The sequence below is a fragment of the Schistocerca serialis genome, chromosome 1 (genome assembly GCF_023864345.2).
Source record: "Schistocerca serialis cubense isolate TAMUIC-IGC-003099 chromosome 1, iqSchSeri2.2, whole genome shotgun sequence".
NCBI lineage: Eukaryota > Metazoa > Arthropoda > Insecta > Orthoptera > Acrididae > Schistocerca > Schistocerca serialis.
This window is the reverse complement of record NC_064638.1, coordinates 464,265,680-464,279,557: the sequence shown is the minus strand read 5'-3', so window position 1 is coordinate 464,279,557 and position 13,878 is coordinate 464,265,680. Positions and strand designations below refer to the sequence as shown.

At 42.9% G+C, this 13,878-nt stretch overlaps 1 protein-coding gene across 3 annotated transcripts in view; it reads left to right on the top strand.

Moving 5' to 3' along the window:
• The window catches only part of LOC126457701 (leucine-rich repeat-containing protein 15-like), a 123,746-nt gene extending 110,447 nt beyond the window's left edge, over positions 1–13,299 (top strand). For all 3 annotated transcript variants that reach the window (XM_050094246.1, XM_050094239.1, XM_050094234.1), the window contains one exon: positions 11,465–13,299. In XM_050094246.1, coding sequence (XP_049950203.1) covers positions 11,465–12,197 — 733 coding nt within the window. In that variant the 3' untranslated portion in view covers positions 12,198–13,299. The remainder of the gene's footprint in view (positions 1–11,464) is intronic.
• Positions 13,300–13,878: the final 579 nt, after the last annotated feature.

Genomic DNA, 13,878 nt, shown 5'->3' with positions numbered 1-13,878 from the left:
GCTGAACATGAAGCGGCCTTTGATAAGAAATGACGAGGTTCTCCGCAGAATAGGCGAGGAAAGGAATTTTTGGAAAACACTAACTAAAAGTAGGCACAGGACGATAGGTATGTTACAGCATACGGGAATCAAGGTGATAGAAGGAGATGATACGGGAATCAAGGTGATAGAAGGAGATGCACAATGAAATATCTGTAGGGAAGATACAATGGCTGAAATGTAAACAAACAATCGAGGATGTTGCTACTCTGAGAAGAAGAGTTTAGCACAGGAGAACAAGTTGTGGCAGGCTGCATCAAGTCGCTGAAAACTCACAGCATGTGAAGAACTGGGTCAGGCGTCCAAACACTGTGCATAAAATGGATACAACAACTCGTCTGAGCACCCGGTTACACGCAAAGAGAACCTGAGAATTCAAAACACATCTAGTCTGATGAGATACTGGACTTAGTCTATACATAAGGAGCACAACTCCGCATCCATTCCAATTCGGACTTTACCTTCTCTCAGTGAATCGTATCCGATGACTAAGTCTGCTTTCATCAACAAGAACTACTGCCAAATACCATAGTCGTCTCTGTCGAGCACATTGCTTCATCTCTAATGACGTTAATGTTAACGAAAACCCATGGCGTCCAACAGCATCGTAGCTCCTACTCATCCAGTAAAATGTTTTAGAAAAAAAAACACTTTAAATGGCCCGTGAATATTGCAAATGAACTGCCGCCATTGGCCTGTAGGACGGCTGACGTAAAAAGGATAAGTACCAAGTTCTTGTCTTTATCGTAAATTCACCGGTTTTAATTAATACATAAGTGCAAAGCGGTTGGAATTATCTGTGTCTCAGAGCATTGAAACTTCCGATTTACATTAATTTTGTACGTTCTCCTTTTGCAAAGAATTATGAATAACACTGTTAAGTACGGTTTTACGGGAGTGCTTCCCAAAGAACAGTACGTGGGACAGTCACGAGACTAACATCGCCACCAGCGGGCGGCTGTCGGAAGCGCGCGCCGTGCCGCTGGATTCCACGAAGCTTCGCCTCACAGCACAAGGTCTGCACAGTGGTGGGGGATTCCCCGAATCCACTCAGCGCGCTGTTCGCCTCATTGGTCGGGACGTCCTGCGCGTGTAATCGTCCGTCAACAGTTGCACGTAAGGACCACTCATGCATTAGGCCAGGTGCAAACGATACGTGCTCTTCTGTCATCCTGCAGCTCGAAAATTCCAGGGAGTAGTATCGTTTGGGGAAGAAAAAAAATGAAAACCGTTACTGAAACTTCCACAGAGAGGTCCGTTTAGAATGAGTTTCTCCCTCCATGTAAAACGTTCAAACGGCTGATGGAGAAACAGCCGCTTAGCGTCCTCGACAATCGCTGATATTTCGACTGGTGCGGAATCCGTCATTTTTATCGCACAAATGCAACGAGAGATTAGCGGTTTATGCAGAAAGCCAGCCGGGGTGGCCGAGCGGTTCTAGGCGCTACAGTCTGGAACCGTGCGACCTCTACGGTCACAGGTTCGTATCCTGCCTCGGGCATGGATTTGTGTGATGTCCTTAGGTTAGGTAGGTTTAAGTAGTTCTAAGTTCTAGGGGACTGATGACCTTAGAAGTTACGTCCCTTAGTGCTCAGAGCCATTTGAACCATTTTTATGCAGTAACACGCACTAAAACACACACACACACACAGTATACAACTAGTGCGATGACACAGTGGAAGAGAGCAGGGTTCCAAGCAATTCGATCAAAAACCTCCATTCCTATTAATGAGGTTACTTGCTAATTAAAATTTCAGCTACTTCCTTACTAACACTAGCGCAATAGTTGGAGGTGCACGGAGGATGACCTGTACCAAGACAATGTTTTACAATAGCAGATTTGCCCGACTGCTGTAAGCGTGTGATGCTCACGCCCTGTAGACGGGTCCTCCAACCGTCCGTGCACTGAGCAATGCGTGACATGGCACAACTTCAACGGATACGATGGGGTGAGATGGCACAACTTCAACAGATACCTGTCTTGCGCTAACCAACATCATCCTTTACAGAACCTAAAACGACACTAACCTCAGATGGTGATCGAAGAAATACGTTCGACTGACAGTTGTGGAAGATGTTAACCTGCCACATTCCTCTATGTTGTCTGAACATCCTTTCCGGTATTTGGCTGCGTCAGTTGTGAAACAGACGTATGAGCCGGAAGTGCAACAGTCCTCTTCAATGTGACTGAACAATTTAGTTACCATGGAAAGGAGATCTGCAGAGACAGATAAGTCCGTTTTATAGTTTTTGCCGGCCGCGGTGGCCGTCTGGTTCTAGGCGCTGCAGTCCGGAACCGCGGCACTGCTAGGGTCGCAGGTTCGAATCTTGCCTCGGGCATGGATGTGTGTGATGTCCTTACGTTAGTTAGGTTTTAGTAGTTCTAAGTTCTAGGGGACTGATGACCTAAGATGTTAAGTCCCATAGTGCTCAGAGCCATTTGAACCATTTATAGTTTTTAAGAGGTTCATAATGAAGACCTGTTATATGAGAAGCAGTTTGGCTTTAGAAAAGAGAAAGGCACCACAGAAACAGTTGTGACGTGAAGAAGAAAAATCAAGATATGTTCATAGGATTTTTCGACCTAGGAAAAGCCTTCGACAAAGTTAAATGGTGCAAAATGTTCGAAACTCTGAGAAAAATAGTAGGAAGCTTTAGGGAAAGACAGGTAACATAAAGTATAAACCAAGTGTGAACAATAAGACTGGAAGACAAAGAACGAAGTGCTCTAATTAAAATGGGTGTAAGACAGGGATGTCGTCTTTCACCCCTGCTGTTCAATCTATGCGTCGAAGAAGTCACGACGGAATCGAAAGATTCAAAATTGGGATTAAAATTCAGACTGAAAGAATATCAATGATAAGATTCACAAATGGCATTGCTACCCTCACTGAAAGTGAAGAAGAGTTACAGGATCAGTTCAATGGAATGAATAGTCTGATGAATACAGAATATGGATTGAGAGTATATCGAAGAAAGGCGAAAGTAACGAAAACTAGCAGAAATAGGAACATGGAGAAACTTAACATCCTAATTGGTGATACGAAGTAGATGAATTGAAGGAATTCTGCTATCTTGGAAACAAAACAACCCACGGTGAATGAAGCAGAGAGGACATAAAAAGCAGTCTAACAAGGGCAAAGAAGGCATTCCTGGCCAAAAGAAGTTTACTGGTATCAAACGTAGGTGTTAATTTGAGGAACAAATTTCTGAGAACGTACATTTGGAATGCAGCATTGTATGGAAGTGATTCACTGATAGTAGCAAAACCGTAACAGAAGAGAACCTAAACATTTGATATGCGGTGCTGCAGAAGAAAGTTAAAAAGTATGTGGACTGATAGGGAATGAGGATATCCGCTGCAGAAGCTGCGTAGAAATGAATTTGGGAAACACTAATAATAAGGAGGGACACGATGACAAAATATGTGTTAAGACACAAGGGGTTAGCTAGCACGGTACTACAACGGGCGGCAGAGGATGAAAACTATACAGGAGGGCAGAGATGGGAATACATTCAGTAAATAAATGAGTAAGTAGGTTGTTAGTTCAACTCGGAGATGACAATGTTGGTAGAGGAGTGTAATTTGTGGCAGAGTACATCAAACTAGTCAGAAGACTGACGTCGCACAAAAACTAGAAATAAAAGTCTGACTTGTCGTAATACACAAAAGAAATTTATTCGAAATGCTTTTTTTGTTCGACCTATTACTTATTTCTTATATCAGATTTAAAACTATTACGTGTTAATCCTAACAACTTAAATCCAAACGGAATGATTCTGGTGGAACCTATTTCAATTGGCATATAATTTATGGCTCAACGTAGCTAATCTCGTCGTAAAATTTACTTTTCAAGTTCAGCCACAGAAATTCTTCACAATACTAACAGACCGAGCCATGTGGCCCAGTATTAAGACGCTGGACCAGTGTTCGTGTGTACGGCGGTTCAGATCACCCGTCCTCTATCTAAATTTAATTTTTTCAGGACTTCCTTACATCTCTTAAGGCGAATTCCGGGATAATTCCTTTCAAAGGTCGTGACATATTTCCTTCCTAACTTTCCCAAAATCAAACTTTGTGCTACGTTTTTAATTACCTCTTCGTTGACGGGACCGAAGCCCTAATCTAACTTCCCGAAAAATATAAAAAAAAGTTTTGAGGGTAGTGTAATGAGAGACGACACTACCAGAGTGTTGAGCTGAGGAAGTCAAAAGATAACGGGTACCGGACCGGAAATGAATAACTTTTCCTCACGTGACTCACTTTTCCATTACAGTCTATTACTCCCGTTGTTTCATTAACACAGTTTTCGAGATGTGAAGCTTGTCAGGCAAAGCGCAAATGTCTGCCTAAACGTTAACGACCCCTTGTATTACAAAGACGACTGTGGTACATGCTTGAAGGATTGTACTGACATGTGGCGTGCAATGTGAACACAAACAATGTAGAATTTCTTGCATGGGAATAATTTTGGATGCTAATGTTCTACAAATGATTAAGTTCGCCAGTTGTGAGCAATCCATGTGACAACTACTTCAAGAAAATCTAGGTACAACAATTAATTTTCCAACAGAATGTTAACTACGCGCATGCGAATTTACCTTGAACCGCAATTCATCACGAAACACTTTAAAATTCATAAATACTCCCATCTTCGTCTCATTCAATAATTTAAGCAAAATTGTATTCAGTATTTAGCAGCTCGATTCCAGACAAAAATTTCCTGACCATTAAGCTCCACGTCTACTTTCCAACACACATCGACTAGTAGTAATCTTTATTTAACAAAGAAGTTCGCCAAACAGTCGTGCAAATTGAGAAGTTCTATTGGCTTATTTTCGCTACCAGTTTCGGCAGTTCGTTACCTGCAGGCTTCAAAGAAATAATCGATGTTTGCACACTGGGGCCATATGTTTCTAGATGTCTTTAATCCTCAAGTTCTTCATTCGAAGACTGAACTACACTTGCAAGAACTAAAGAGAACTTCTTAATTTGCACGGCCGAGCGGTCTAAGGCACTGCAGACATGCACTGTGCGGCTGGTCCCGGCGGAGGTTCGAGTTCTCCTTCGGCCATGGGTGTGTGTGTTTGTCCTTAGGATAGTTTAGGTTTAGTAGTGTGTAAGCTTAGCGACTGATGACCAGTTAAGTCCCATAAGATTTCACTCAGATTTGAACAATTTGCATTGCTCTTTGGCGAATTTCTTTGTTAGATATTTGGCCAGCCGCTGTTCTCCGTCCACAATGGAAAAGAGAGTTTAGTAATAATCTCTCTTATAATCTCTCTTTCGGCGCCCTCAGGCAGAGACGGTGTAACAACACAACCAAAGGTCGCAGATCAACTTGGTTTACTCTCAGATATGTGCATATCGATATATGGAAGTAAGAAGTTAATAATTCTGTAAGAGCCAAGGTGACGTGTATATCTCACACATTTCATTTCGCTTTGTAGCGTTACGCCTAGATATTTCAACGACATTCTTTGTCAAGCAGCACGCCGCTAATAATGTATTTGAACATTCCAGGGATTGTCTTTTCTATTCGCCCTCATACTTGTTTCCACATCTACAACAAACTACCGAATCATTAGACCAAAGAGGCATAAGTCTTCTGACCGGTTTGAAGCGCTCTGTGACATCCTTATCATCTCAGAGCAGCAATTGCAGCCTACGTTCTCAGTTACCTGCTGAATGTATTCTTCTTCTACAGGTTTTACCTTCTACAGCCCCCTCTAATACCATGGAAGTTATTCCCTGATGTCTTAACAAACGTCCTATCATTCTATACCTTCTTCTTGTCGGTGATTTCCGTATGTTCATTTCCTCACCAATTCTACGGAGGAAACATCCTCATTTCTTACCTTGTCAGCCAACCTAATCTTCAACGTTATTCTCTAGCACCACATCTCCCACAGTATATGTGTTGCTACCATACAACGCTGCACTAGAGACGTACATTCTGTAAAATTTCTTCCTCAAATTAACACCTACATTTGATATTAGTAAACTTCTCTTGGATGATAATACCCTTTTTGCTGGTGCTAGATTGCTTTATATGTCCTTCTTCCTCCGTCCGTCAAGGGTTGGCTTAATACCTAGGTAACTGAATTTCTTAACTTCATCTACTTCGTGATCAAATATGATGTTGAGTTTCTAATTGTTCTCGTTTCTGCTGCTTCTCATTGCTTTCGTATTCCTTCGATTTACTCTCAATCCATATTCTGTACTCATTAGACACTTCGCTCCATTCACTACAACCTGTAATTCTTCTTCACTTTCACTGAGGATAGAAATGTCATCAGCGAATCTTATCATTGATATCTTTTCACTCTGAATTTTAAACCCACTCTTGGACCTTTGTTTTTTGCTTCTTGGATGTATAGAATGGAAAGGAGGGGCGAATGACTGCATCTGTGTGTGACACACTCATGGTTCTTGCATCCTCTCCATTGGTTCCTCTTGTTTTTTGTACATATTGTACACTACCCGTCTTTCGCTATATCGTATCTCTAATTTCCTCAGAATTTCGAACACCTTGCACCATTTAACATCTCCGAACCCTTTTTGCAGGTCAACAAATTCTATGGACATGTCTTGATTATTCCTCAACCTTGCTTCCTCTATCAACGGCAACGTCATAACTGCCTTTTTGGTGCCTTTATCACTCCTAAAGCAAAACTGAACGTCGTCTAGCTATTCCACAATTATTTTTTTCCATTCTTCTGCGTATTATTACTGTCAGCATCTTGGATGTACAAGCTATTAAACAGATCGTGCGGTAAGTCTCGTACTTGTCGGCTCTTGCTGTCTTCGTAACTGTGTGGATGACATTTTTACGGAATTCTGTTTCTGTATTGCCAGAGTGACACATTCTACGCGCCAACGTGAATTCTCATTTTATTTCTACTTCCCCCACTGATTTTAGAAATTCTGATGCAATTTTATCTATCACTGCTGCCTTATTTGATATTAAGTCTTCCAATACTCTTTCAAATTAGAATTCTAATACAGGATCGCTTATGTCATCCCTGTCGACTCCAATTTCATCTTCTACCCCGTCATGAGACAAGCCTTTCCTTCGTAAAGACCTTCAGTGCACTCTTTCCACCTATCCACTATCTCATCTGCATTTAACAGAGGAATTTTCTTGCAATCTTAATGTTTTCGTTCTTGCTTTTAGTTACACTGAAGGTTGTTTTGACTTTTCTATGGGTTGAGTCTGTCCTTCTGACGATCCTTTCTTTTTAGATTTCTTCAGATTTTCCAATCAGTCAGTTTGTCTCAGTTTCCCCGCACTTTCTGTTTATTCCGTTCCTTAGTGATTTGTACATCTGTATCCTCCTACAGAACTTTCGAGTAACAGCCGCAGATTGCTGTTCACCACACCCGTCAGATCGTTTACTCGAATAGAGGAGGCGAGCTGTCCTTACACATCCCTGGGGCATTCCTGACGGTACTTCTGTCTCCTATTATCACTCGCCATCAAGGACAACGTACTGTTTTCTGTTACTTAGAATGTTTTCAAACCACTCACACATCTGATAATCTATGTTAACAGTCTGGAATGCGGCACTGTGTCAAATGCTTTACAGACAACTAGGAATATGGTATTCACCTGTTGCCCTTTATCCTCCGATGAGGAGGATATCCAGCAGGAAAGGGGTGAGCTGATCATCACACGGGTGATGCTTTCTAAATCTGTGTTGATTTGTGGGTAAAAACGTATCTCACTCAAGGAAATTTATGAAATTAGAACTTAGAATATGCTGATGAATTCAGCAGTGAACTACAATTAAGGATATTCGTTGGTATTTTGCAGGTCACTTCTTGCACTCGCATTATACAGGTCGATAACTGTTTACCAAAGTGGTGTTGCTGAAATCGAAACGAACAAAGTGTTACAGCCTCAAATTGACCTAAAAAGCCACGTAAGCTACATTGCATGACAGTCACGCAATACTTTGGCCATAAATTTGCCTCATAATACTATGAATATTAACACCATAAAATTAACAATTAAATATATTAATTTGTCTGGCTCGGAAAACTACTGTGCTCTTATGGCTTATATTTAGATGGAACAGCAAGCGTGTTTCTGTATGACGTCTTGGGTGTCCAAAAATATATTCAAATGTGTGTGAATCCCTAAGGGACCAAACTGCTGAGGTCATCGATCCCTAGACTTACACACTGCTTAAACTAACTTACGCTAATAACAACACACACACACCCATGCCCGAGGGAGGACTCGAACCTCTGGCGGGAGGTGCCGCGCAATTGGTCTCGGGTTTCCGGCCACGTTACAACGCCCTCTGTGGCATTGTAGCGAGAAGGAAGTGACTCTGCCTTACTTCTATGGTTTCGGTATTACTTACCTGGTGTCTTGCTGCTTCGGTAGTCCCTCGTCGCACAGTAGTAGCGTTCAGGCGCAAGGTTCAATGTCGGCTTGTGTTCCTCCTGAAGTGGGGTGTGTCGGGATGCCAATTGTTAAATTTTAACAACTTTTTGTAATATATTCCTTTTAATGAAGAATATTTTGGAACACTCGTCACAGAATTTCCAATATGGCGGCTCTTGCCTACACCATTATATTCAACCCCTTTCAATACATTTATCACTTTCCATACTCGTGATAGATACTGTCCACGACACGTGGCGTTCACTGATAACTAATACCTTCACTTTTACTTTATAGCTTGTTTAACAGCTCGAATATTTACTCGCGACCGTTGTTTTGGAGCCGCCCCCGGTTGCTCGACTGTGCGTTTTGAGTTGCGCCTCACTAGTAACTCACACTGTCTTCCCGACGCACAAGAGAGACCCCACCTTTCTCCCTCAGCCAATAGGGCTTATATGTATCAAAACTTTTAACCAATAGGCTTTTAAATCGCTGTTGCCAGGCGGATCTGACGTAACTTTGCGGACATTGTGACTGAAGTTTGTCTCAGAACAGTGAGTCAGATTGTAAGATCCTACTCCCGAGTTAGTCGGATCTTGTCCAAGGTTGCACAATATTTCCTCCTACGATATTATCGTTAATGTTCCTTGCTGACGCATAATTGTCGAATGTACATGTAGCCTGGCTGCTACTGAGCATTCCCGAGCGCATAAATGTGCCTAAACTTAGCATAAACACGTGAATGGAATGCACGGATGCATTACAGCGTGCAATGCTCAAAATACCACGACTTTCGGCCAAGCACTCTTTGACCATTGTGACGTATTATGACTACAGTGGGCCACTTATACGCCCTTATGTATATACTGCCAGCTGTAACGTCACCGGTGCTCACGGTATCGTCGTATATTGTCTTACTTGTGTTGGCTTATGTTAAATCGGCATTGAATGTGTCCACTTCAACCTCGCGGTCGATGGATACCACACCGTGGTGAGATGCAGTCCTCCTTAATCTATAAAGGGCCCAATCGGTGATTTTTATTCGATGGCTTCTTTAATTACAGAATCCGAGGTGCCCTTAGACCGAGCCATGAATACCGATTTGACCGTGTGTCTTTACAGCAGGCGACTTATCTTGCCCTACAAGGGGTGAAGGAACGCTTAGTTTCTTTCCGTGCTCTTCGCAAGTGGTCTTAGTGTGATTCTTGCTTGAGATCATTTCATTCATACTGTGAACGTTGTAGCCGTTGCCCCTGAACACATTGATTAGGAGGCTCAGCTCATGTGACACGTAATCGGCGTGAATAGCTGGGAATCGACAAGATACTATGCGAGTGTGGTCACTCGTACGTGGGACGAATAGAATAAACACAGGAAGGAGTATGACGGATTTTGTTTACGCTGCTTCGAGAAATTCGCTTTAGCTGAGCATGCTTTAGGGAACAGTCACCAGATCAAATTTGACGAAACTTCGTCCTGGCTCACACTAACGGCTTCTCCGACGGCGTAATTAAAGAAGCCATCGGAATGAAAATCACCGATAATACCCTTAATATAGACGGCGGACGGCCGCTCACTGCGCCGTGGAATCCGGCGACTGCGAGGTGGCACATCGAAGGCCGAGGCAACGTGTGCCCATACATGGCGCTACCAGTGATGTCACAGTCGGCAGCTAGTATACATATGGGCCTACCAATCTCTTGACAATGACAGAGCAGTGGTCGGTTTGAAAGCTCGCAGAATGTTAACCACTTGACAAGACTGGAAACCAGAGAATATTTTATTCAGTTGGAGGTTCTTCCAGGATTGATCGACCGCAAACGTCCAATACAAAAATTTTGTGCCTCGACTTTCCCTACACCACCGTGATACGTTGTAAACTGTTATGCTTTAAATCCTGCACATGGGATCACCCCTGCCCTTTTGCATTTGCCTGGTACTCTCCGCTGGGCGAAAGATTCACGTGCTGTGTCGTCCCTACCAAGAAACCCTCGTTTGATGCTCCATATAATAGTGATGCTAATCTTGTTCTTCCTTTTCTTCTTCACTTCATGTATTAGGCAAATTACCTGTTACACTAATCATCTCTCTCATGGTATTCATACATTTCTTCTTCCAGGGCCTTTATTATTTAGAATCTTTATAAGAAAATTTTTTGCAAAACAATAAACTGGTAGCCAAGATCGCAGGAATTCTTTTTATACCATAATTACCGGTTTCGGCGAATCTAAAGCCCCCATCATCAGATCTTAGGATACATACAGGTTACAACATCAAGATCTGTATGTGTCCTAGGATTCGATGATGGCGGCTTTAGTTTCGCCAAAACCGGTAATCATGGAATAAAAAGAACTCCTGCGATCTTGGCTACCAGTTTATTGTTTTACAACCATCTAGATCGCTCCCACTTGAGCACAATGTGTTCCTTACGAAATTTTTTGCACCCATATTCCTTCCATTTCCTCCTATTTTCCTTTATTTTCTCCTTTACCTTAAATTTTCCTAAATCTTGGCTTATATCTTCATTTCTTTTCCGATCATACCTTGCATATCCTTCCAGTCTTCTAAGAACTATTTCTTGAGCCTGTATTCTATTTTCTAAATGTAATTTTATATGTGGATGACCTAACTCTGCTTACAACTAATGTAGGCAGGAGTGTAAAAGTTGAAGCACATAGCCACAAATTACAACCTAACATTGCCGGTAGAAGACATTTCAGTATAGACAAGAGTAAGATATAAAATAGTCCTGAATAATAATATCTTGGAGCATGTAAAAGGTCTTAAATATGTAGCATGGGACATCACGTATGAATATAACCTTTACGTTTACCAAAAATTAAATAAATTTACTTCCGTGTGCGGAACCATCGTTAAGATTTTTGCAGAATATAGCCAGCAAAGAATTGAAGCTGAAGTTTTCTACAACAATAGCAGTACCAGCCCTTACTTATGGAAGTGAAGTGCAGGCAATAAGAAGACAGTGTGACGTTGATGCCTCATGTCATAGTATTGTGATATTGTTGCAGTGGGCTGCCGAAGCTGCTGGAACTGGACCTGAGCGGGAACCAACTGACGTCGGTGCCGGCGGACGCGTTCCCGCGATCGCTGCGGCTGCTGCGGCTGCACAAGAACCAGCTGGAGAGCCTGCCTGCCGCGTGGCCCGTTGCGCTGGAGGAGCTGGATCTCAGCGACAACATGCTGCGGCGCGCGGACGCGGCCGCCCTGGATCGGCTGCCGGCGCTGCGGGAGCTGCGCCTCGAGGGGAACCCCTGGCACTGCGCGTGTGACGCTACCGGCGACCTAGCCGCGCTCGTCGCCCGCCGCAACTTCCTGGAGGACATGGAGGACCCCATGGTGTGCGCCTCGCCGCCAGACATCAGGGACTCGCAGCTGCTGCACGTGCTGCGCTACTGCTACATCGACCCCAGCGCCACAGGCGTCTCCGCCACGTCGCCGACACTGCTCGGACGTGTACCGACAAGTATCCGAGAGACGAGTGCAAGACCTTCTGCAGCAGCTGCCAACTCTTCCGTGACACCCGCTACCGTCACGAATACAACCGACGTCCCTTTAAATCCGGCTTACAACCACGCGCAGGACACACTCGCCTTCAGTTTCATCCTCCTCGTGTCGATCTGCCTCTCTGTAGTGGCCGTCATCCTGATACGCAAGATCTACGTCCTGTGCCGCGAGAAACGCTTCTGCGTCAGGCACGACGGGGAGAAGCTGACGTCAGAAGACGAGGAGTCGGTAGTCTAGCACCATCATCCATCGTGCCGCTCATTACCGCAAGAGAAGAACAAACCACTTTTTCATATCTTTGTTCTATGTTGTTATTGAAAATCTGTCTCCTGCACGCAGCGTCAATGAAACGATACAGCACAGAAACTTGACACAAGAACCTAAACAACAAAATTGTGTTTTATATTTCAGTCAACAAAGCGAAGTAGATCCTCCGCAACGGACTCTACTCGTACCTAACTGCAGTCGTTAACTACTCTGCAACTCGATACTTATCAAATTCTTCTTAACGAGCTCTCCATAGAATGGAACTGAAGTTCCTGCTAAACAGTGGAAGTAATTTTCCAACTGCAGGGAAAATTGTGGTGCATTCCATTCCTGATCCGCAGCTTAGAGACCTCCATAGATTTCATCAGCCTGTGTAGTGCCGATTGTAGGAAGGGGATACGAACGTCGTCGACTATGGAAGATAGTGAATGAAATATTTTCTGTTCATTGTGACACGTAACGACAAATAAACTGTGGGCTACTTCCTTAAAACTATACGACTGCAGGCGAAAGTTCTCGTGTGAGTTTTGCTGTTGGTAGAACGATGAATTTCTCGTACAAACAGATGTTTCATGTGTACAAAGGATAAATAACGGGACGTTTCTATATGTGACATTCACTAAAAACGGCAGACCATTAAACTGTTACCCTTAGAAATAAACTATTCTCTTTGCAGTAAAGTGGTAAACGTTTCCACGGAATCAAGAAGGAGATTTTCTTTCATAAACAATTAATGAATAAGGCAATATCTGTTTATTCTACTCTTCTGTGAACACATATGACCTATGAATAATGAGATAGTCATACAAACTTTTATCTGTTAACAGTACCAGGATAATGGTACATCATTCAATAAAGCCGGGTATTCAGATGTTGAAGTCGTTCTCGTGATTAAAAACGAATGCAGACATTTATGAGGTGTGTTATAACACTTAGAATATCATCTCTGGTACTGAAATTAGAAGGAGGGGGCCGGAAAACAACGTGAGCAGTGGTTACTGTAGTCTTAAATTTTTATGTGTTCTGAGATGGAAGGCTCGTGAATTATCAGAATATGTAAGACTGAGTGTAAATAAAGATTTTCCTATTTATAGTAAAACAAATATTTTATTTCAGTTAACTTTAAATCTATTATCAAATTTTTATCTACGACTGAATATTTATTTCGATAGCGCCAACTATGAATTTCAACCAGTCCACTCCATGCCTTGTTTGTTCGCGCTTTTCCACATTTTTCTTGCGTAATTCCACAGCTCTGCACATCTAAATTATACACAAATGAACGGCCTTGAGAAGGCGCAGCGGGTTCGAACACAACTGACTGACACAAATAAGGCTTCCACTACCTGATGTCTAAGATGCTGGTGAGTTTTCCGGGTGATCGAAGAAAATTTTCGCTTCGTGACCTTTCGTCCAGAGCTTTGAAAGTCATCTTGGGATTAACTCATAGCGATTGCTGTCTCAGTCGACAAGACCCCAGCACCACGAGCACCTCCGATGATTTCCGGCGCCGCTCTGCACGAAACGTCAGGGCCAGAAAAGTTTTTAAGACCACGGACATACAATCCGGAAGATTCACCAGGAGCTATTTGACAGCCTCTGTTTTTTCCATTTTGTCCTGAGCCCCGTAATAGAGTGTACCCATTGTAAA